Raw genomic sequence first — 24,599 nt, forward strand, 5'->3', positions numbered from 1 at the left:
AAAATATTAATTATTAATTTAGGAGCGATAATATGTACATAAAAATATATCCGGTATTAATACAAAAAAAAAATCACAGGAAAAAGATCTATGTAATTTACTTTAAATAATCAGCACATTATAGCTTGTTATTGTTATTATACTTTTTTAGGGCATTCTTGTCAGAGTTCCATCATCATTATACTGTTTAACCAAAATTATATATTTGAGAGTTTTTTAAGTTTTCATATTTGAAAATGTTCGAGTTTTACAAAGATATAAATTCTAAACTTAGATCTAAAGAGGTAAGTATGCAGCTCATACTTTTCAGTTTTCATACCATACCTACATTTCAGTAGAACGAGAACATTTTAGAAGTAGTCAAAGTAATATATTTCCTTAAAAGATTATATTATACAGAATTAAAAGACTAATACTGCAAGAACAAGTCCATAAGATACCTTTATAAAGGATAGGCATAATAGGAAGATTGCGGGCTTTACAAGTCGTGCATCAAGTTCAAAAGAACAGGTGCAGCTGAAAGGCATAATGAGGTGGTGATATCAAATGATCAACCTTCATGCAGCAAATACCAAGATCAGTTTCATCCTAAAGCCCAGCTGGCATCAAGTGATCTGTTATTAACAACTAGAATCAATCAAGATAGCAATGGAATGATATCTGCTAAACCACAACGTTAATGGAGATCACTCTTCAATAGTATCAGGAAGAAAACCATTCATTTTTATCCAACTTTAACTTGATCACTGGCTTATACTAATTTGGTGGATGGAGTTCTCCACAAGAGGGTAGAAGATACCGGAGTATGAAAGTATAAAAGGAAATATATATATATATATATATATATATATATATATATATATATATCATCAAGAACATGATGTCTGAGTTTTCTTAATATCGGAGATCTCCAAAGATGCACCTATTCTTTTTTCAAAGAAAATCTGGGTTAGACGAGATAAGAGGGTCCACACCACAGGAGAGCAAAGTCACCACTTGGAACAATAATACGAAAGCAATCTCAGAAGGCCTTTAGATTTCCTATTCACCGGCAACGAGAATCGGAAGTCCCCTGGAGACCGGAATAATAAACAGTAGTTAGCATGATCATAATTATCAAAACAAGAAAAAATCAAAACCACAATGCCAGTGACATCAGAATATGCTGTTTCAATGTGGCAGATGTAGGCATGCTAAGCCACATGATCTAAGATCTTCGCCAACTTTAAAGAGGAGAAAATTTGATGATACCTTACCCCAAAACGATGAAAGAAAATGCCATGGTTGACCAAAAAATGAACAAAGCCAAATCTGACACAATTCAGAAATTAAGATCGTTCAATTTTATTATGGTCTGTGGTTCAAACAGTATACTGGGTGCAATTTTAAGTCATATAAGTTCTAGAGATCTGAATGCAACTAATCGTATATTAAAATTTGGAAGAAATGTATGACTACGACCTATCACTAGTTTTTCAATAAAAAATCTAAGTATGGACTGATAACATAAATATATGAAGCAATAACTTGTACAAAACTTCAGTGATGGACTCAAACATCTACATAACTCATGCTAGCAATAAATCAATAACCTCACGCCAAAAATAGAAAAGTAAAACCTTAAATCATTATTTTTTTCATAAATAATAATGCTATAATTTAGTTAGCTTACAAGACCCTCTACAAATGAGAAAAGGAACTGTGTACAAAAATATGTAAAGATCTTTCTTCAAAGACTATCTAAAGTAGCCACCTAGAAAAATATCAAAAGAACAGAATTAGACACGTCCCAACCTGGACCTCCAAAATGGCTCAGATTTGCATTCCATTTCAAGATACTCCAATTCACTTACGTCAAATATACTTTTACAGTCATTGCATGCAACTCTATCCAATAACCTAGTGAGAAAATCTCTACATGGTACAATCTCTCTACTCCAAGTATCAAATATTCATCTTGTTTCTTCAAATTTGTATCGAGAATTAAGAGATCATAACAACAACAAAATCTAGAATCATGTTTCTGCCTTTATTATTTACCTCACATCCATGATTAGAACTTCCAAAATTTTGATGCTCTCACAAACGTGTAACCTTTTGAATCCACCTGAAGGAGAAGTTCCCCACTAACTAGTATTCCCTAGATGGTTGAGCTTAAACATAAACTTTGGTTTCATGAGATCACCTAGTTCTGCTTGAGAAACATAAAACTAATAGCATTAACAATATCTTTGATTGGTCGGGATTTTAATACTCTGTCATATACTCACAACATTTTCCAGAAAATCCTAACCTAGATTAATGACTATATACTTTTCTGAAAATATTATCTAGGATAACACCAACCTGAACATTATTTTACTTTATTTTCTCATCATATATTAAATATTTTTAAAGGAAATTGCCAAATTTATGTAGAAACACTAAAAATTTCCAAAACCAAGGCTGTGGCCCCACCTGAAAATGAAACTTCAAACCATGGAATGACTTGCTGCAATAAATACCAGCCATACAAGGTTGTATAAAACAAGACCAAGACAAGAACCACTAGATTTCAGGTTGTGAGAGCTTGATAAGCTAAATATGATCGATATTCTCCCTTATCTCTTCTGCAATGGCAATGCCTTCCTCTCTTTCTCCCCAAGTTTTTACTCTTCTCTGTTCCTTAAGGACAATGGTCCCTCTCACTCCAATAACCCTTTCCATAATGTCATCAGCTGACAATCAATGACCTTGCAACATAAACATTATTTTGTTATTTTTCATTTTTTTATTTTTTCCAATTGATACCATCAAGTATAATGTAACATTACCCTTTCCATGGTTTTGTTGTTGTTGTTGTTGTATAACATAAAGTATTGTGCCCACAGCAACATAACAAACTAGTCCAAGCAGTGATCACTATAATTGATACCCACGAAGAATATCCTTAAGCTAAATAACACTAATATTACTAGAATACAGCTTTGGAGCTAAGATAGTTCCAAACAAGGTTCGCAATACCGTACCGTACCGGTGTTTCGACCTGGGCTCGGTACCGGTATGGTACGGTATACCGAGCTGTAACGGACAAACTTCTTAACAAGATGTTGGATGTAATGCTTATGTCTGTCCGTTGTCTTTTGGCATATTCATGCCTTGTATAGCAGGTAGAGGGGCGGCCGAAGGCTTATAAGTCCCATTTTAGTTGGGTTGGTGGCCTCTTTAGGCTTGTAAATAAAGGTTGTGTCATGTGGACACGTTCGAGAGCTTTTCGGTCTGTAATGGACCATTTTACCCTTTGTTGTGCAACTATTCAGAGCTTGTAAAGTCTGTTTGTAATTTGCATTGTCTATGAAGTGCTTTTCGGACATGTTTGCTTGTGGATCCCGATTGAGGCGTTCTTTTTAACCCGTTCTCTCTTTTGTTGGTCCTAAGGGACAATGGGAGGCTTCGGGGAGGCTGACCTTTGCGGACGGACGCGCGAGGGTGCCGCACGCCTTAGGCAAAACCAGCTAAGGTCGTGACAATATGGTATCAGAGCGGGACAAGCACTCATAGAAACACTTGACATGCAAACGTGGGGGACCTAGCGGGGCTGCGTTGAGGGCAGTCAGCACACGCGCGACCGTTTGAGGGAAAACGGGCATGGAGATGTAGGGAAAAGAGTCGCTCAGAGGAGCGAGCATCTGAGATTGGCATTCAGAGGAATGGCCAACCCTTCGCGCAAGAGGCACCACGAGGACAGGCAAGCTTGGAAGAATTTGGAGCGCACAAAGGTTGGGATGGCTGAGTTTGAGCTACGGCTCAACGTTGACAACTATACTTGATGGTGCTCTAGGCAGGCGAGGCGCTTGGTAAGAATGAGACCATCCAAGGTGGAATGAGTTGCTCAACGACCAAAAGAGTTATGCAAAGCTCACAGAGGTGAGGGGAATTGCTAACTCGAAGAATTTGGTACTCATGCATGGGCTTGTATGCGGACGATGGAATGTTCGTGGCCATCCCAAGGCGGCCGAGACTCGGCGCCAATGGAGCATTAAAACTTTCTTTTCGGCATGCAAAGGATACGTCCGTAGAAGGCTGAAGTGTGCAACGAGTTCAGCATGTTGCTAGGCCTTGAGGGGTGCAGTGGTGGCTGTATTGACGTGGAGGCGCAATCTAGCAAGTGCGTTTGCAAGAGGCAGAACAATGCACAGTTTGTTCAGCAGATCGGAGTAGTCCAAGGGGATGGTGGTCTCCAAAACGAAGAGAGATATTGCTCCAACGGGATAGTTATCCAGGAGGGATAAGTCTCGGCACTCCAGAGGGAGAATCATGTGAGACAGACTTCACATGTTGAGGAGGAGTACCTCACGAACAACAACTCCACGAAGCTCAATGGACTGAGCAAGCAGCGAGGAGTTGCCGCATGATCTCGCTCGAGAGAATGCATTGGTGGATGCATTGCGAGATCAAGTGGGGGAGCGACCTGAAGCAACTTAAATGAAGGCACACTTAGAGTCGATATGGAGATCGGACTCAAGGGAGGGTTGACCCGTGGAATGGTGGGCGCGAGGGCCACCATCGACTCAATGCAAAAACGAGGAGCGGAGCAACTTGGGTGTAACTTGGCGAAGTACCCAAGCCGCCTGAAGGGAGCCAGCAGAGAAGTTGGAACATGGAGCAGAAGCACAGTGCTTTCCTTAGACAGAGGTCAAAGACATGAACTCTTGCAGAGGCAAGGGTAGGATCATGTTGTTCCAGGGGTCCTTCATCCTGACGGAGCGGACTCATCTTGCATGGTGCCAAAGACGAAGGGAGCTTCGCGGCACATGCACCTTAACTCGGAAGAGCATTTGATGGAGGAACTAAGGCGACTCAACTTGCGGAGGCGAAGTTGGGTTCAGAAGGCCTTAGCACGGGGCAAGAGGACGCAGAGGCGGGTACTCTTGAACAATATGCCACAGTGTTGCCATTCAAGTTGCTATGAAGGAAGCAGTGCGCAGTGGAGATTGTGCTGGTAGGGGCAGAGGCCCAGGATCCAGACAATGGTGCACAGATTACAGTTAAGTCGGTGGACTTCGAGAGCTACTAGGCGACGGACTGTCCTAGAGCGGTGCTTCATCTAGGTGTGACCCAAGAGTGGGTGGATGAAGGTCGATTGCCAGAGGAGCGAACAAAATCGAAGGTGGAAGGGACCCTGCGATGTATTGGCAGAGGCCACACATGGAGGGTTCACAACTTGGAGTTTATTCCACAAGGATCAGAATGCAATGGAGATGTCACCAGGAGGCGACATGGTGCAGCGGATCGTGGTGGAACAGTTCGTGGCAATGCGATACACACAATCTGTTCCCGTGAGGGATGAGATCATACGGAGGTATGATCGGGAGCTACTGGAAGCTCCACTTCGGTGAACAACACGACGGCAAGAAGGGCTATGGATTCAAGGAGTGAAGGCCATGGTACAGCAGAGGCGGGTCTTCCGGGCGTGCATCGAATTTTGCATCGGATGAAAGCCTTGGTCATCAGCATATGGGGGATGTGTTCCACCAAGGGAAAAAGTTCGAATGCAAGTACCAGTGAGTTCCATGGGAGGGACTTGATCATACAGAGGTATGATCGAAGCAGCTGGAGAGTTGGACTGCTCCAGAGCTCATATTCGCTTAAGGGAGCCCGACAAGTCAGAGGACAAGGTCGAGTAAGCGAACGTTGCTACCAAGGAAGCTAAGGAGAACAGAATCGGTGCAAACTCTACAACGTGATGGCAGAGGCCATGCATGGGAGTTGCAATCTGTCTTTCCATCGACCAAACAGACTGCTTGGAGAACACAGAGGTGTTGAAGCAGGGGGTCGAAAGGGGCGAGGAAGCGACGACGAGTCCAGAGGGACTTAGCTACCCAAAATCAAGCATCAGTCAGAATGGAGGTGGACTCAGAGGAGTGCCACAGAGACATTTCTACTGATCATGTAGAAAAGGGATACAGAGGCGAGGCGACGGATAGTAGGGCCATGGGCATGCCAGCGCCATGGTACCGCAGAGGCGGGACTTCCGTGCAAGTCATTGATCCCTTGCTCTCATGGAGGGAGAGCGCTTGGTCGTAAAAGGGGCCGAGGAGGTGGAGCATGCAGAGGCAATCTCCAAGTACCGAGACAAGGCTGAAGGGCAGAGGCCAAGAAACTTCGTAAGACCGGTGTCAACAGGTTTCTCATCAAGATAGCCGTAAGTGAAGGACTTCGGGTCATGCAAGAGTGCACGACCAAGGAACGAAGCAGGCAGTACGCGGTGCTGTACCTTTGCTACTCAGTGGAGTAAGCGGCAGGGTTGATGGAGAAGACGGTACAATCCCAAAGGCGACCTCATCTATTAGAGAATTACTCCACGTTGGGGTGAAAACTTCCCGCATTCCAGAAGTTCGATGGCATTGAGAAGGTGAATCACAGTAGCCAACTCAACGCAAGGAGTGCAAACACTTCAAGTGCTTCAGAAGTGTGAGCAAAGAGCAGGCGAAGACTAGTAACCAGCTCGATGCATGAAGTACAACCTCGAGCAGGCGGGCGAAATCAAAGTAACCTTTGCCTTCTCAACTCTTAAGAGAATGGGCGAAACCGAGTACCCCAGTTCTCTTATCTATCCAGCAGAGGAGCTCTGCACAAGTTCAAAGACCCTTCGAAGATAACGGAAGACAATAGTTGTCAAATCCTCACCAACGGTGATCAGTGCTACTGAGAGTAGATCGTCCGCTTCATTTCCCAACGAAATGTCAATCGAAAGCGGAAGTGATGCGAACCTACTCAGATGTGACAACTAACTGAAAGAAGAGTCAATGAGCAAATTTTGTGGAGGAAGGACCCAAAACTTCAGAAGTTTGCGAGGCGATGCTCGTTAAAGCTCCAACAAGCATCCACCCAATTCAAGCAGCATGTGTAAATTTTGAGAGACTGGCGCAGAAAAGATGGTCTTTTCCTTCATTTGGTGGATCCGCAAGAATCGACAAGGATCAACACAACTCAGCCAACCCCCCCAACAGAGTCAGAGTCATTGGTGAGTTGTAGCAGCATGGCGGATTAAAGGGTCGACTACTCAAAAACAGCAGCGTAGAGCAGCTGGGAGTCAGGAGGCGCATTGCAGCTGGAGCGGAAGATTGAAGACTCAGCAAAGGCGAAGAGTTACAGTGTTCACAAAGGCTTCGACGAGGACGTCGAAGGGATAAGTGGGGGAGAATGTAACGGACAAACTTCTTAACAAGATGTTGGATGTAATGCTTATGTCTGTCCGTTGTCTTTTGGCATGTTCATGCCTTGTATAGCAGGTAGAGGGGCGGCCGAAGGCTTATAAGTCCCATTTTAGTTGGGTTGGTGGCCTCTTTAGGCTTGTAAATAAAGGTTGTGTCATGTGGACACGTTCGAGAGCTTTTCGGTCTGTAATGGACCATTTTACCCTTTGTTGTGCAACTATTCAGAGCTTGTAAAGTCTGTTTGTAATTTGCATTGTCTATGAAGTGCTTTTCGGACATGTTTGCTTGTGGATCCCGATTGAGGCGTTCTTTTTAACCCGTTCTCTCTTTTGTTGGTCCTAAGGGACAATGGGAGGCTTCGGGGAGGCTGACCTTTGCGGACGGACGCGCGAGGGTGCCGCACGCCTTAGGCAAAACCAGCTAAGGTCGTGACAGAGCGGTACACCCAGGTGTACCGAGCGATATACTCAGGTGTGCCGAGTACTATAGCTCTGCTATAGTGCTGCAGTTCACTACTATAGTGCTACAGTACACTCGGATCGGTACATACCGCCCGTACCGGGCAGTACAGTTCGGTACTGCAGACCATGGTTCCAAACATTTAGTTCATTTAAGATGATTTGATTTTAACATGCTGGTCAAAGTCCTTTAATGTACCTTGTTCTGGGTTAAGCAGTTACAGTCTATTGTTACATTTCCATCAAAAGAACTTCTACCCAAACAGACTGGTGACCAATTGCAAAGCAATTGTCATCAATCCAGTAAAACCAAATTAGAAAAACTATTAATAAATGTAGTAATTCCAAAGAGAATGAATATCTCAACAAAGATTTGGAACAACTTTATGTTTCATACATCATAAATAGTGAGTCAAAAGACAGGTGAAATAGTAATCTAACCAGCCTCTACTCCTGGAGAAATAGTCGTTATCCAGAGAAACAGCAAGAGCGACAGCCACCGCTCTTTCAGAAAGAGTTAGTGGGCGAGCAACTTCTAACTCTTGAATCTGAAATGCAAAGCATAGGTCACAGACAATCCAACAAAAAGCTATACCTGTTTATAAACAATCATAATTTTCAGTAACCCCTGAAGCAGGCTCAGTTATGGGAAGTGAATTAGAGTCCCCAAATCGAATCACATATTGACCAGCATCGGTGAAGAGCTGCAGAACAATAAAATACAAAAATCAATGTCCCTTGACTTACTCTTTACGAATAGATATATTCATTCACAATATGTTTAAAACTGTGGATTTCCAATACTTGAAGTCTGATGTAATAGAGTCCAAGAATTGTATGCTGTGAACAAAAAAGTAAACTTATCCCACCTTATCTCCTATTCTCCCACTCATCAAAAAAGATATTAAAGATTTGAAAATCCAACAAGTGAAGAAAAAATAAATTATGAAAACAGAAGATCAAGTGAAGATGACTACCTCAAAACCAATACCCCTCCAATCACGATCAATTTGAGCCAGTACATTGTCATCTTCATCCTTTAAAGTAAATGTCCAATTCCAGAAGCCAGGATTTTCAACCACAGCAAATTGTTTGTTTCTAAAATTCCACAATAACAATAACATTTTCAGTCCAGCATTTACCCAAATATTGAGTTTAAAATTCCCAAAAATTGTTGAACAAGACAACACAATGTCTGCAAACACCAGATGTTTGACAACTTTTACTGGATTCCTACTTAATTTACTGTTTCAGTTTTAATTATTAAGTTTTCCGAAAAGTCCAAAAATGGTTCAGAAAAAATATTTTTTGTGCATCCAGATTTAGACATGCATTGCATGCTTGGGCAGCTACTTCAGTGTATAGTTTGTGATATAAGTTAATTCCAATACCATAACCTAATTTGTATTGATATAGTAAAAAGACCAATCAGGTTTGACCCAATTTCTCAGCCTTATAATTTGGCATAGCAAGAGTAGATGAAACTCAACTTGAGTTGGCCAATGTCAGCAGATCATAACTGATTTGAAAAAGAAGCGGCACAGGAGAGGATGAAGATCAGAGAAGTAAAGATAGAAAATTAACAAAAATAAAATTGCAAATATGAGAGAGGAGATGTTGCGATGTTGAATTTGATAGTTGTTGCAACTGTCACATTTATCGTCTACCACCAGTATTTTACTGTTCAGCAGTATTTGACCACAACTATTGCAATGTTCAATGTTCATTGTCCACCACTGCTTAAGACAGAAAAAGATATAAAGGGAGAAAATAGATAAATAGAGTTAACTTTTACTGTCTCAAGTAAATAAGGATGCCACCACAAAATTTGAAATTGAGGTAACTATTACACTATTAGGACACCTTAAGTCCTCAATGTTTCCATCATACTAAAACATTTCACCTGGACCTGTATTTCCAATGGCATACTTTGAGTTAATCATGAGGTGATCTTTTCATTCCAAGGCTAGTTCATGTTAACATGATGTATAATATGATATCCAAGAAACATCACTACTGGAGTTTTCATATAATAATTTGGGCCCATATTTTTGGGCTCACACTGGACAAAGAAGAAAGGAAATACTGATACGAAACTTTATCCATATACATGAAGAACAAGATAAAATTAAAATTACCCCAAGTATAAATCATAGATTCTCCGCCAAAGATGCCAACGTCTATGGACAACACCCACTTCCTAAACAAGGAAAAAAGATTGAGACCATTTAAAAATGTTTAATCATACAAAATGAAGAAAACAGTTTAGAAGCGACATGCCACTAAACATAATTTACTTACCTTACCATCTATTTCTGCATATATTGTGCTATTTATCCACCAAAATGGCCTGCGAACCTAAACATAAATTACATATAGTTTGGATGTGCACTGCAATATACTAAATTTTATATAACTTGAAATTTCTAGAAGATTTAATAGTAGTTTCATACTCTAAATATTTCATTGCCCATGGCATCAAATATATAAGCAACAAATGGACGTCTTCCACGGAGTAGCTGCAAGGCACATAAAAAATGACATGATGCTTCAGCAACTATACCAAGATGATGAATGACTTACATTCGATCAGTGTATTGTGAGCATCAGAATCACGTAAAATAATCATCATAAACAACAACAATGTGGAAGTCCATTTACGTGAGTTTAGACAAAGTTTAAGAATACCAAGCATAGAAACATGCAGAAAACTATAACTATTCAAGGAAATTGAGGATTATAGATTTCAGAGATGCCCATTATGACAACAGCTTTAGCAACTGACAAATACAAAAAAAGACAAAGATAACCTCAAACAGCATTAGTGCATAAAAGTATATTCAATCAAATTAAGCATACTAAAACTATGAAACAATGATTTGTTTGGTAATGAAAAATACAAGTCAGAGATATGCTGCAAATTATTTTAAAATGATGAAGGATAACAGGACTTATATATCATTTGCTTATAGCACATAACAGATTCAAATACCAATCTGATACTGATACTTATTAGCAGTCACAACAGTCCAAAAAAGGAATAGCAATGGAAAAAATCATACTAAACTTCTCAAAAGGATGCTTAGTTTGGTAATAGAAAATGTAGATCATGTGTATACTGCAAACCATTTTAAGGTGACCAATGATAACCAGATTTATCATATAATTATAGCATACACCATTGATTCTCAGTACTAAATTGAGATTTTAATCTTTGATCAAGTAACCAATATGTATAAGTAAGAGACAATCATAGTGGTTGGACAATGGAGAAGAGGGTAGGCATGATAATGATGAAAGATGGAAAGGGCATTTTGAAAAAGGGAGTGCCTGGTAAAAACTTGGCACTATCTCTATTTCTGGAACACATGGCTTCAATCAAAAAGGCAATTTGTCGTTCGTGAATCCAGAATCAGATGTGTGAAAGTTCTCTAATTTTGAAACACTTACCACTTTATATAGTAATCAATGACTACACTGATCCTCACACTTAATATGTCTCCTACAAGGGATAGGCTAGAGGAAACATATAGTAGAAAGGCCACTAGGACTCATAAATGTAACTAATCATCAAACCTACAACCAAAAGATATAGAGATGTTGTGCTCAACATCTAAGGTGGGTTCACTTGTGTAATTGAAAATGAAATTGCAATGCCACTCCTTTGCTCCACCATGCTCCCCCTTATCTTTTTCACCCATGTCAAATAAGATTTTTCAGCCTCTGGCAATTCCTAGCCTTAGACAAGATCTTTTAAATTCTTTAACGAAGCACCTGTGAAGCACTGAATACGTTGGTATTCAAACCACACATAGACATCATACATGAATTTTAAATAACCACCATGAATTTTGAGCATAACTAGTTCAAAACACCCTCCAACAGAATTGTACAAGCATCTATATTTTGCATCACAACAAATAGGTTAGAACATAAACTACATTATTGTTATCTGAAAAGATTAAATAGAATGGCTTGTCATAATCCAATTATGCCTATTAAGTGAGTCTAGACAAAGAAGTGCGTGCCACAAGAAATTGATGTAAATATTTTTAATTAAAAGTAAATAAAAAAGGACGTACCTAGTGCATGCAAGGAAGGTTAATGTTCGCCAAGACACTTTAATTAGAAGCAAATAGCATTTTTAAATTTGAACACCAAGACAAAATTACACTTATAGTAGATTGGTCACAAAAAAATAGCAATGTTATTTTGAAATTTAAAAAAAAAAGGAAACAATGCAATCTAGTATTGATATTATGCATTACCACTTTAATTGCAAGAGTTGCGACAATGGCAACTATAGAGTGAAGAACCAAGCAAACCAATTGCACAAATTTTGGAAAAAGATATGATAACTGGACATTCTCATACTTATGATGCAATCTAACACTCTATATCCTCATGACAAAAGCTGAAAACTTGATAAATAGAGTAGTCACATGACGATACAGAGTCATAGATTTCACTAATTTTCAACTGAAGATGGTGGCAAGTGAACTTAGTTTAGGTATTATTAGTGGTTCCTATTTAAAAGATCATGTATCAGACAGATAATAATAACAAAAAGCTTTGCACTAGAAGAGAAAAACAAGGTACATGGAACACAAAGCAAACGAAGGCTTTCTTCTATTTCTTCCACCCACTCGTAACAACTAAATATATAAAATTATACTAAAATCTAAAAATGTTAAATGAACTTATAAACAACTATAAAATATATGACAAAAATTTACATGATTTATATGAGAATTCCAATACAAAAACAAGGAATGATTACTCTTTGTTTGTATACAAAAGATGATGTGGCACAGTGAGTTAAGGTCTAAAAATCAAATAAATTGTAAATCTTATCTACTAAAATAAAACCACTTCAATTACACAAGAATTAAAATATGTTAGTGAAAACAACAGTTCGGAGATCGCGCACCTGCCTAAAGATAACATTACTACTCTCCCGAATGAAACCCACAGGCTGAAGGAGAAAAAAAATTCATTAATGATACTTTTGAGGCTAAACAGGAACAACCCACAAAATTTAGTTTAGATGGAGCCTGACAAATAACTTTAGTTACATACTAATTGGGGATAACAAGCATCCACTATCACATAGCGGTTCTCCTGCAAAACAACAAGACAAATAAATATGTATAAGTTCTGAAGAAATAACAATTGTTGAGCTGTGATCATGTGCCTAAAATCATTGGGCTTACAAAAAATTTCTGTTCATGCCAAACAAAATATTTCATTTTGATCCATTGCAGAGAACCACAAAAAAAGAGAAGTCTCAGGTTTAGAGCAGCAGCAGGTGGTATCAGTGCATTAGCAGTTATATAAAAGTTTTAACATTTTGTCTGCTGAAAAACAAATTTTCAGATCAAAAAGGCAGAAGAGATTTTATATTCATTCTTGTTATCAAATCCACTCTCATTTATACTCTTACATTTTAATTAAAAGAAATGATACAAGATTTAGTAAATGAGGGTAATATAATAATTCAATTTCCTACTCTCTCCCTCTCTCTTGTTTAAAGGTAAGGGGGAATATTTGTAGTATTTTTAGTGCTGAAAAAGATGAAGTTCAGATTAAAAAGAAGAGTTCCAATGTAATGGATGCATATGTTACAGTCTTTGTACATTTTGTTAGTTTTATTTCAAGTAATAAGCTTTCCACACAACATCTTCATATGTATTTCCACATCACTTACCAAGATTGTCCAAAAGGAAAAAAAATGAAATATGACTTGGGAAGATGTGCTTGATCAACAATGTTATCCAACTATCCAAGTAAAGGAACCAATCCTACCCAACGATCTTTCGGATAAGAAAAATATATATCATGAAGCAAGAATAGAATGTGAACAGTTCTCCAAACATGGCCAATGGGCTGTCATTTGATTACATTTTGATCTTATAAATTAGAGATTCATTGTCTAGCTTTCCTTTTTCCTTGTATTTGGTGAAAGGCAAGAAGGGTTGTAATCAAGAATGTGACTGAATAAAAATCTGACTTTTCCCACATTTTGCATCAGTAGTGTGGCCATCTTTTTCTCATTTGTGTGATTCCATCACATGTACATGTGAATCTGGTGCAAGACAAAAACCCATAAGTTTGATCCTTAGGAACTAGAGTGAATCAGATATTATCTTCTCCCTCTTTTCTCTTTTAAGATTATCAAATCCATAAATAAAATAAATATTTTCTTTGTTCTTCTAGTCCTCCATCCTCTTGATCTACATCATATACCTTATTAACCATGCATTTTTTATGCATATTATTTTGATACATAATTAACAGAAAATTTGCAGTAGCATCCAGGTTCCCTCATGTTCAAACATAGTTAACATCTCCATCTTTAAACAAGAAAGCAATCAAGTGGATACCTTCTAGGCTTAATTGATTTTAAGGGAGGACCTGAGTTTCAAATGATATGTTGCAGTGAAAAAGGCTGTAAGCTTGAGAGGTCTCTGGTAATGATAACTAGTCTTTCCAGAGATAATATCAAGAGTATATAGCACTGATTATTTGCATAAACTGTCATATGAACATCTAATTGATTCACAAGCATGAAGAGAATCAGCAGAAATAACACAGCCTTATAAAATATGCAAAACTTACTATAATTATTGCGACATATATACACTACATTATCATTTCCATGCTTAACAGCATCATTAATTATGAAAGAAAACAGTTACCTGTTCAAAAGCAAACATAATATTTGCCCACTCTATGTCTCTGGTAATAAGCAAATTGGCTCTGGAAAGAAGAGGAGCAAGTCTGACCTAGAAAGATGGAAGCCAAAGGAACAAATCATTATCAAGAGCCAGGTCATGCAAATCCAGCCTGAAAATATCACATACAACACACCAAAGAAACAAAGAAAAGGAAACAAAAAAGTTCTAGATCTTATGCAAAGAATGGTTGGAAGACAAAACATTACATGCACAACAAAAACCAAAGTCATTCCTATCAATTTGAATCTAGGTGGATCTCATATGCCACCGGTAGCATGTAAAAAAGATGATGATCAACCAGATGTCCCAGTGAGATAACCAGAACCCAAAGCATAGTGCAAATACTCCTGACTCCTGATTGGCAATGTATGCTTAACATGTACTCTAAAGTTACAATTACAAGCACTACCCAAGTTATAAGACAGAACTTTCAGATCTTGCAAGTGCTGTCCTAATGAAAGGTACTTTGATTTTGTCAATTAGTTCAGAAACCTCCAACCTAACAAAGCTGGTTTTCAAAATCTTTTCAAAGGTATCATTTCTTATGGATCAGAAATCCGTTCAGTGGCAACTAACTAACTTTTTGCTTGACTCAGCCTACTCATTCAACCAAGACCTAGATGTAATATCTTAATTACGTAAGACTAACAAGGACATGTGATATGCCTAGATGACCAATAACATAAATTTTCCCTACATGAAACTATGAGGCAAGTAGTGCATACAATGTTATCTTAAACTATATAAAACAATGAAGAAAATATCATAAAAAAATACCCCATTTGAAAAAAAAAATTGGTTTGTACTATGCATTATGCATGCTCTGTTGTGCTTAGAACATGCATGCTTCAAAGAAGAACTTAATAAAAAAAAAAATCCGTGAACTGCCAGATGTGAGATGAAACAACATCACGAACCAAATCGGAGAACTCAGCAAGATAAAAAGAATAAATTGTGCACAAGAACTCACCTCTTCAGGAGAACCAGGGGACAAGAGATCACCATCATATTGACTGATCGGCGGTTGTTGCATGGTTTCCTTGATACCAGAATCTTGTTCAGCCAGAACTGGTTTTCTTAAGACTGACTTCAGAAATGGAAGCTGAGAAGAAAAGGTGTCAAATAAAGTACCCCTATCTTGAACGCGTGGAGCAGGCTGCCTCTTTCTAATTCCCCTTCTTCTTACTTCCATGTTTCGTTTCTCTTCAACCCAAAGTCGTGCTAACCAATCCCTGCTTAGAGTTCGTTTTTTGCCAGCAGAATCTGAAAACCCTCGACAGCCAATTAGGCGACCATGCAGCACAGTTTGTGGTCTTTTAATGTCGACCTGTGAGTTGGATGCATTCCCCAGCACATTTGCACTTCCTGAGCCAAACTGCTGTAGGAGTGCAGTAACACTGTATCTTGTGTGATGCAGCTTCCCGTTCGTTATTTCCTGACGAGCCCGGTCAGTTAACGAGCCAAAAGGAGTGATCCCACCGGTAAACTTGATGGGAGATGCAAGCCATTTCTTCAACCACCTCATCTGAGCTTTTGAGATTAATGCGGATGTTTCAGGAGCCTTCAAATGGACCAACAATTACGCCAGTTATTCAAAAGCCATCAGTTTGTCGAATGTATTCATTCAGGAACGAGGCATAATCGACAACAAACCGAAGGGAGAGCCGAGAAAAGAACATCGGATCAATGTTTTGAGCCAATTTCGATCTAGGACAGCGAGCGCGGCGACGAAAGGTTTCGGCAGGCGGCCGGGAGAGGGGGAAGAGGGGCAAGCAGGGAAAATAAAGAAGAGGAGAAGAAAGAGGGGGAGGAGGAGGAGCAGGAGCAGGAGATTCACCTTCCACCGTCGACAGATGCTGCCAGCGCCGCCTGTAGCCTCTGGTCGCCGATGGGAGAGACGAGGGGGACCGACGGTGGACTCCGCCAGAAGGAGAGGGTTCGAGTGTAATTGGCGACTTTGGTGGAGGAGCTTTTGAAGCCGGGCGTCTAATAGAGCTAATGTCATTGCACTCAGTTACTTTCGATCGCTATATTTTTAAAAATTATATTGATTTAATATATAATCTTATTTTTCGTTGATTTTGTTAATTAAAATACCACACATGCCACGCAGAAAATAATACTAAAACAGACTTAAAATGATAATTTCATAATATTATTCTCATCAAGATTTTTTTTTTATATCTTTATCGAAAACAGTAGTCAAGAAATCAGCACTTTTTTTTCTTTCCATTTTTCAATAAAACTTCTAAAGACAAAAAAAAGAGACAAAATAATTGAATAGTATTCCCAACAAAATCTCTCTGCTTTTTTTCATTGATAAAAATAATATTATAAAATTATATTTTTAATATTATTTTTGGTAACAATACATACAATATTTCCATCGACAAAATCGATAACTAATTAGTTAGTCCCGTCTCCCATATATTATTAATAGTATTACTTGATGCAATGCAACCAATGTTTTCACCTAAATCGTTCATTTAATCACGCAAAGCATGATGTGCTGCTGCATCAATTTTTGCCCAGTCCCTCCCTTTATCTTGACCTCTAAAAATATGATGGATCAAAATATAAACCATAGTAGTTCCAATCTAATTTTATATCCGTCAAAATTATCTTGTAGCCTTGTTAGTTGTAAAAATTATTTTATATTGACTTGAGTAACTTCTTTAGTTAATTTAATCAATTCTCAAACTTGGGTGTTACATCTAAATGTCATGTTATTTTCATCACACTAACTCGTTTCAATATACACATCCACGATTGAAGATTTTGTCTCTTATGCATTGTTGAAAGTCTTAATTAATTACATTGTATGGAAATTTTGTACTCATTTTTTGTGGAATCACTAATATAATTATGTTCATTATGAGGTGGCTTTATGTTTTCTAGTTTGATCCTTAATTAATTCAGAAATAGTATTCATTTTTTATAGTAACGCCACAACCTCTTTACCATGACTCAAATCTTCTAAGAATCCATTCATACCCACTTCAACAATTCTAACCACATCAACCACAGCCCAGCCAGGATGCTGTTTATCTTTCTCTATGCTTCAAGGGTTTTGGTAATTTACATGTTGGGTTCCATGTCTCTAATACGAGATAAGAAAACTCTCATCTTTCTTCAATATCTATATTGAGAAACTAATAGGAGCAAGCCAGACAAGTTCCATAAAAGTGATGAGCATGTAGCAACAGTGAAACTGGAACCACGAGAACAGAGTTCAGAAATGAACAAAGAGAAAAACCTTCAGAACTATTATACATACACAAATATCTTGCACATCCCCTCAGGTCTAAAAACCCTGTCAAATCATACAAGAGAATAAGATAGCATCAGATCATACAGGCTTCTCGCCTGGGAGATGAGAAGGGGAGCCACCATCAACTTGGTTCTTCTTCCTATGAAATATGCCGCTCAAGTTTGGGAGAAGTGCCTTTTTTGAAACCGTTGGTCTAACAACCTTTCGGTTCTCTTCCGTCTTCTCCACACCCTTTGCACTATGAACCATCGGTTTTGGTGGTAGTGCTTCTGCCAACATCTGTGTCTCGGCCAGTATCCTTGAGGCAGTCTTGGCAGCCATCTTCTGTTCCTTTTCTCGCCACCTCCTCAGCTCTCCTTCAACAGCTTTCTTTGCAGCCTCAGCCATCTCTGCCCTCTTCAGTGCCTCCTCTGTCGCTGTCTCTATGTCCTCCATCTCCTTCCGAGCAGCCTCAAGTTTCTTGACTGCCTCATTCTCACTGGCCCTTACAGCATCCACCTGGGCGATCGCAGCAGCAACCTTCATCTCCGCCAGCTTCCCAGACTCCTCTACCTTTCGGGTCAATGACTCGTACTCTTCTTTTGAAATTATGTTCGCCCCAGACTCAGAAGTTGATGCACGAGCAACATTTGCTTTCTCAGAAAGTTCCTTGATAAGATCAAGGACTCTTGCCTCTGCTGCTTTTGCTTCTTCGGCATCCTTCAAAGCAACCTGCAGCTTCTTTTCTGCTTCATGTAAGGTGGTTTGGGCTGCCTCCGAATCAGCTCTTAGTTCTTCAGCACTTTTCTTCGTTTCTTCTGCTTCCTGCAATGCATTCTGGGATTCAGATGATAGCTGCTGAAGGGTTGATACTAGATCATCAGATGCTGAAGTCGCTTTGGATTCTGCAACCATGGCTGCCTCAAGCTCAGCTTTGCATTTCTGAAGTTTAAGGTGAAGGTTACCAACAACAGATTCAGTTTCTGCATCCTTCTCTTTGAGCTCTTCATGCTCTTTCTTTAGACCTTCCAACTCAAGCTTCAGGGATTCCACCAAACTTCTGAGTGAACTCTCTTCTTCAGCAAGTTTTTGCAGCATTTCTTTAGCACCATCGAGCTCACAAGTCACTGTAGTAACAAACTCCAGATCTGAGGTCCTGGTATCTTCCATTTCCTTCTGCACAGCTCCAATTTCAGCAGTTGTCTCTGCCAGTTTTGCCTCAAGCATATAATGAACTTCAGGATCAAACTCTTTCTTCAGAGATGCCAATTTCTTTTCAGTTTCTTCTAGAGCTTGTTTGTAGGACAGTTTGTCAGTATCTTTGTCAATGTGAATCTTTGACTCCTCTTGTCGGGCTTGATCAGCGGCAAGCTTCACATGCATAAGTGATTCCTGAGCAGCTGATATCTCCTTAGAAAGCTGAGCAACTTTCTCAGTGTTTGCATCAAATAGCCGCTTTGATTCAGCTTCTTGCTGAATGGCAGTGAGTTTTCCCTCCATCGAAGTCTCAAAATCCTTCTTGATTCTCCTAAGTTCCTGTTTTGCTGCATCAAGCTCCGTGATGGCAGCTGCATACTGCTCCCTTGCATTGTCAAATTCCTGCTCCCAGCCAGCATCCTTACGAGTAGTACTCTCAACAGAGCTCACATCTTCAAGTTTCTTAGTTTGACTATCTGCAGCTTCAGTAGCTTTTAAAGCCTGCTCCTTCGACTCATTTAGAGTACTGAGTTTGTAAGTCAGTTCCTCAACAGTTCTTTTAACCCTCTCTAATTCAGCAAGTGCCTGGATCCTAGTTATATCAGCATTATTAAGCTGTTCCTTGTACTTGTTAAGCTCTTTTTTGGCCAAGTGAAGCTGTGTCTCCTTGGGTAAAGCCCTCTATTAAAAGATAGAGAATGTTGGAGCATAATTTTTGCAATTCAATTGATTGATCAAATTGCAGAAAGCAGTCTATCACTAACCTATATAAAACCAACAACAAGAGCAGAAAAAGTGTCCTAGGTTGAACACAAAGAACATAGTCCAAGAGAGAATTTGACTACTCTTTAGATTATGACTCAATTATGAATGCCAATTAGGCAATTCCCAGAATCCAAAAACCATTTGCTTTTTAAATGCACGAGATTGATGATGTATTATTCTTCTTGAGCAATCTTGAATCACAGTTTGAGATGAATCACAGTGAACAATGTGCTTTTCTCTAAGACCTACCAGTTTTGAAATAAAAGCCAAAAGCTACTATGCTAAAAATTTGGCAGGACTAATACATGATAAAATATCAGCATCTATATCATGCCTGCTACAAATAGCGTCAGATATTCCATTCATATTCTACAAGATTCCAAAGAACAAAAAAGAAAAAAGTTATTATTTCCATAGATGATCATCTACTTTAAATGAAAAAATAGAAATTCAAAGCCAAATATCATTCCTTATATTCTCTTAGGCAGCTGAAACAGAATTTGGTAAAGATAAGTAATCAAACATCAATAAAGATGGTATCCAGTCACAATGGCTATGTATCATGGTGAATACAGTTATGCTTTGGAATTTTGCTATAATTGCTAGACCTTTAAAGCACTCAAGAAGTAATGCAAATGAAGGGATGATGAAAACTCGAAATGACCACCAGAGTTCGAAGTTTTGCATTTTCTTTTCATCCTAATTAAATATCTTTGATATGCTTTGCTTGATTAGCTCCAAATTACTTCACAAGAAAGGGGTATCTTATAGACTTTTTCACAAAAGAAATATATTAATATAAAAAACAGATAGCAATGTCGTTTGTGATGGAGTTAATTTAAATCTAAATTTAAAGAGAAAAAAATGTAACATAAACCTCAATGAGTGGAGGCTTTGGCTTTCTCGCAGTAGATCTGTCAGATGCAAATGCTACCTCACCAAAGAGGCTGACAGCAGCTTTGACAGATTCAAAAGGTGCCCTTGTGTCTATTTCTGCTTTAGGTGAATCTATAGAATTTTGTTGGACTTTTGTCCCCATGCTGCTTTTTCTAACCTGTGTCAGCCTGCACAACCAATAGCAAAAGAGTTTTCATTCTGGACTGATAAAAGTCTCAAGAATTTTATTAACTTCAGTTTCTAAGTGACGTAAGCAATTACAGAAAATTAAAATAATTAATATGCATAGATCTGAAAAGAAAAAAATTGTCTGAGAAGCTTGAGCATGTTCAATGATTCACGTCTATGCTACTAACACTACGTTCACACCAAAAAATGTCGAGTTTAGAAACTCAAGAGAGCAACATAGTATTTGAACTGATGGGTTACATGAGGGTCAATAATAATTACTTCAGTGATAGGATTAAAGCAGATTGGTACAAGTCTCTAAGAAATGATATCAATGGAAAAAACATATTAGAACAGTGACCAAAGGCTAGCCATCAAAATGTCAGACATCGTTGATCAACCTCGGGCAGAACTCATTTGTTAGAGATATGAATAATCAAATGAGCAAATGTTGCTCCATCCAGGCCTTTCTGAGTATCTCGATGACTAAATCTCAAACTATAGGAACATTCAACCCTAGATTGGCATAGTAGATCTTGCCCTATTACCAAGGGACAACTACTCAAAAGATCCTTCAGTTCATGGAAGTCTTAGACCTTCACATCCTAAAGTACTAAAGCTAAATAAAGATAATAAACTCGGTTCCATTGTACTAAACAAAACAAGTTTCGCCGCAATTCTTTAACTTTCAGTTAATTATCTATATCTTCTAGGATTTTCATGGCATTACTAAACATCTTGAGCTTTCAATTGTAAGTAAAAGTTTAAGAACCACTCAAACCTATAAATTATTACAAAAATGAATGGGTAAGTTGCAAAATATGAGCTAATGAGATTTGATATACAATGAAGCTCTTAGCAAAGCATTTCTGTAGGTTATGTTATTTGTTGAAAATAGTCATGATGCTTAAAAAATTATATACATACATTTTACAAATTTGAGAAGCAACATAATTTATGTTACTATAAAATGCACATGAGTTGTAATTAGCATGAAATATTCTTGGTTGTATAGTGCTAACAATAAACAGTATAAAGTACATGATGAGATGTCCATAATGATATCGTATAGACACATATACACACAGATATCAGTGTGAGCTAGATTAATAGTGCAGTTGACAGTCAAGAATAAATATTAAGATGGATGAAGAATCTTGCAATATATTATTTATACATAAACTATAAATTGACATTTACAAAGCATAAATTGACTTTTACAAAGCACTCTAAGACAACATTGTCATCAACCACTTATAAACAGATGTGGATTTCATGAAGACAATATGCTTACTGAAAATGGGGATCTTGCAAGTCAACAGATAAATTGTTATCCACGTTTGAACATCTGAGACTATTCTGTTGAAATATCCAGCTAATGCAAGACGATGCTAGAATTAGAAGTAATCATAAAAGTACATAAAAACAAACAAACTTTTGCCTGTAGCAAATGTTGAAATGCAGAGAAAGAAGTTGTCTTTAATGGTTTCCCAATGGTGTAAGCTCAAATCTTTACAGCCTTGTAAACACCATGACTCTTAATCACCTCACTAAAAGGAAGATATTATGAATGTTCCCCTTCAGTTTAGTTCTTTCAAGAATTCAGGCTTGAATTTCTTTCTTCTGTTTTTCATTAAACAAACCCGAGACAGCTTCATGGATGGCACAGGACCTGAATTTTGCAGGTTTTATTTTCTTGTCAAAGAAATAAATAATTTGATGTCTTGGCAGAAGTAGAAGTCAAAGGAGGGGCTAAAAGGCTACTAAGGTTGGTAGATATAACAAATCTAACAAATAATTCCATGAAATAAGTAGTAAAGTAGATCAAATGGTGCTTGCTGATGTAATCATAATTTTTCACAAGAAAAATGAAAGTTAAACAGACATTTCTCTGGGCATTGATTGTAAAGCCTATAATCCCAATTTGAAAGGATCATATGTAGTTCAAAAAGAAAACAACTAGTTATATAACTAACGATGCAGTCAACTCTCCGTCCTCAGCCAGTAAAATCATAATATTCTAACATGCAGTTCGTTGCTTTCTTGACACACACCAAAATGAAAAGCAATCTCTCTTTTAGTTCCTGAAGCGATCAACCATAGCAAAGGAACCACTAGACCAGATCAACAAAACATTATCGAGTCGAATAAAATTTAGTTTTTTTACTCCAAAATCATTGCAGTCTCGTACCTTCACCGAAACATTCAAATTTCTCGAGCCTCTTCTTAATAACTATCATCATAAAGATACTGATTTCACAAAAAGGAGGAGCAACTTATCTGATAAAATCAACCAAAAAATAGCCGTCGTACGTATAATTGACAACAAAATTTTATCTTTCCATCGAATCGAGTACGCTAGAAGCCGCGAAGCATGAGAGGAAAGGGAGAGGAGTCATAAAAGCACCGGGTCACAGAAGGGACTTGGATTTACGGCTCCAACCGAGGATAATAGCAGGAGTTGGAGAAGAAGGGAGAAAAGGAGATCAGAGAGCAAACCTCGGAAGGATAGTCGGCGAGAAGCGGCCGTCGAGGGTGCGAGGAGAGAACGGCCACGGAGAGGAGCGACAGCGCGCGATCAAAGAGGTCGACGGCGAACACGCCCGCCGGAGGGGACTCCGGCGCCGAAAGCTAAGAAGCCGGCGGCGTCGGGCGTCGGACGCCGGGCGCGTCGTCGGAGAGAGCAGGAGAAGTGGAGCGACGCCAGGGAAAGAGAGAGAGAGAGAGAGAGAGAGAGAGAGCGCGCAAGGGGTGAAGAAAAGGAAGGCGAAGGCAGGGGAGGGGGTAAAGCGGACTCGTCGGGATGTGCGTAAGGATTTGGATCCCAAAAAAAGTTCGGCACAGCTAATGCGTCCTAGTATGTTATGATTGATTTGTAACAGGCAGGACCACGCGGGTCCCGGGTGATACGGGCCCGTTACAGCAGTGCTCCCACGGGAATCGACCAATGGAAACGATTCCTTTCTTGTCTGGTATCTGCTCGGAGACAGTTGAGCCGAAAACTGAAATTAAAAGCACAGCAAGTGCGCGTGTTGGGACTATTTGAAGTGGTAATATATTTGGATTTGGATTTCCCGTCTCACGTAGCTGTTTCTCCTCCTTTTTTTTGGTCTGAGGTTTGTTTTATATCTCTATCCTTTAAAAGTTTAAAAATAGGTCATTCGTCCCTCTATATTATATTATATTTTTATATTATATTATTTTTATATTATATTATATTATTTTTATATTATATTTATATTATATTTATATTATATTTATATTATATAATTTACTTTTAATATAGTTAGTATTTCATACCAATTGTAACTTAATATGGGGAGCCTAATTAGTCAGCCTACCACATCATGATGAGTTGGGAAGGGGATATTGTTTGTGTAAGTGGCTCATCATCAAGTATGCTCGTTGTATGGGGGCGATGGTTACGGCACAGCGTTCCGACGACATAACGCTTTTTCACAAGTGAGCCACAACAGTTGGATCCCGTGACGTGAATCAGCAGTCAATTTTGATACCAACAATTTTCAAATATCTAAATTTTTTTATAAGTATTATTCCTCTGGAGATCCGTTCAATAAACTAAATGATTTAATTACTAAAAATTCCTTTGTTATGTTTTTAAGTATTTTTTTAAAAAAAAAATTAGTAATGTCAATTTCAACATCATCATATCAAAGGATGGGTATTAATGATACTAATGCATCGAATATCAAAATATAGCAATGAGTAAACTATTTAATTACTTCGATCATTATTTTTTAAAAGAAAAACAAATCAATGGTTAAGATGGTGGTGGGCCCTCATCTTGATTCGATTAGTTTTCAGAAGATATTTAATCATATGGATGATCAAGATAACAAGATTTGATTAAATAAGTGATGTTTTTTATGTTTTTAGATGGTTACGAATATATTATCTATTAAAATGT

General features: G+C 38.4%; 2 protein-coding genes across 2 annotated transcripts; both read right to left on the reverse strand.

Moving 5' to 3' along the window:
* Positions 1-633: 633 nt before the first annotated feature.
* Positions 634-16,383, reverse strand: LOC103991992 (altered inheritance rate of mitochondria protein 25). Its single transcript, XM_009411543.3, has 13 exons — positions 16,232-16,383; positions 15,526-15,955; positions 15,365-15,447; positions 14,356-14,442; positions 12,737-12,778; positions 12,588-12,632; positions 10,111-10,176; positions 9,959-10,015; positions 9,796-9,857; positions 8,635-8,755; positions 8,284-8,361; positions 8,099-8,205; positions 634-1,072 (listed from the first exon to the last, which is right to left on the reverse strand). Exons 2-13 carry the CDS (start codon positions 15,917-15,919, stop codon positions 1,042-1,044), a joined length of 1,173 nt encoding a protein of 390 aa, XP_009409818.2. The 5' UTR covers positions 15,920-15,955; positions 16,232-16,383; the 3' UTR covers positions 634-1,041.
* A 1,250-nt stretch (positions 16,384-17,633) lies between these two features.
* LOC135641991 (WEB family protein At5g55860-like) lies at positions 17,634-23,304 on the reverse strand. Its single transcript, XM_065157723.1, has 3 exons — positions 23,171-23,304; positions 20,484-20,670; positions 17,634-19,522 (listed from the first exon to the last, which is right to left on the reverse strand). The coding sequence occupies exons 2-3, from the start codon at positions 20,643-20,645 to the stop codon at positions 17,744-17,746; spliced, it is 1,941 nt and encodes a 646-aa protein (XP_065013795.1). The 5' UTR covers positions 20,646-20,670; positions 23,171-23,304; the 3' UTR covers positions 17,634-17,743.
* Positions 23,305-24,599: the final 1,295 nt, after the last annotated feature.

Source organism: Musa acuminata, chromosome BXJ3-7, assembly GCF_036884655.1.
Source record: "Musa acuminata AAA Group cultivar baxijiao chromosome BXJ3-7, Cavendish_Baxijiao_AAA, whole genome shotgun sequence".
NCBI lineage: Eukaryota > Viridiplantae > Streptophyta > Magnoliopsida > Zingiberales > Musaceae > Musa > Musa acuminata.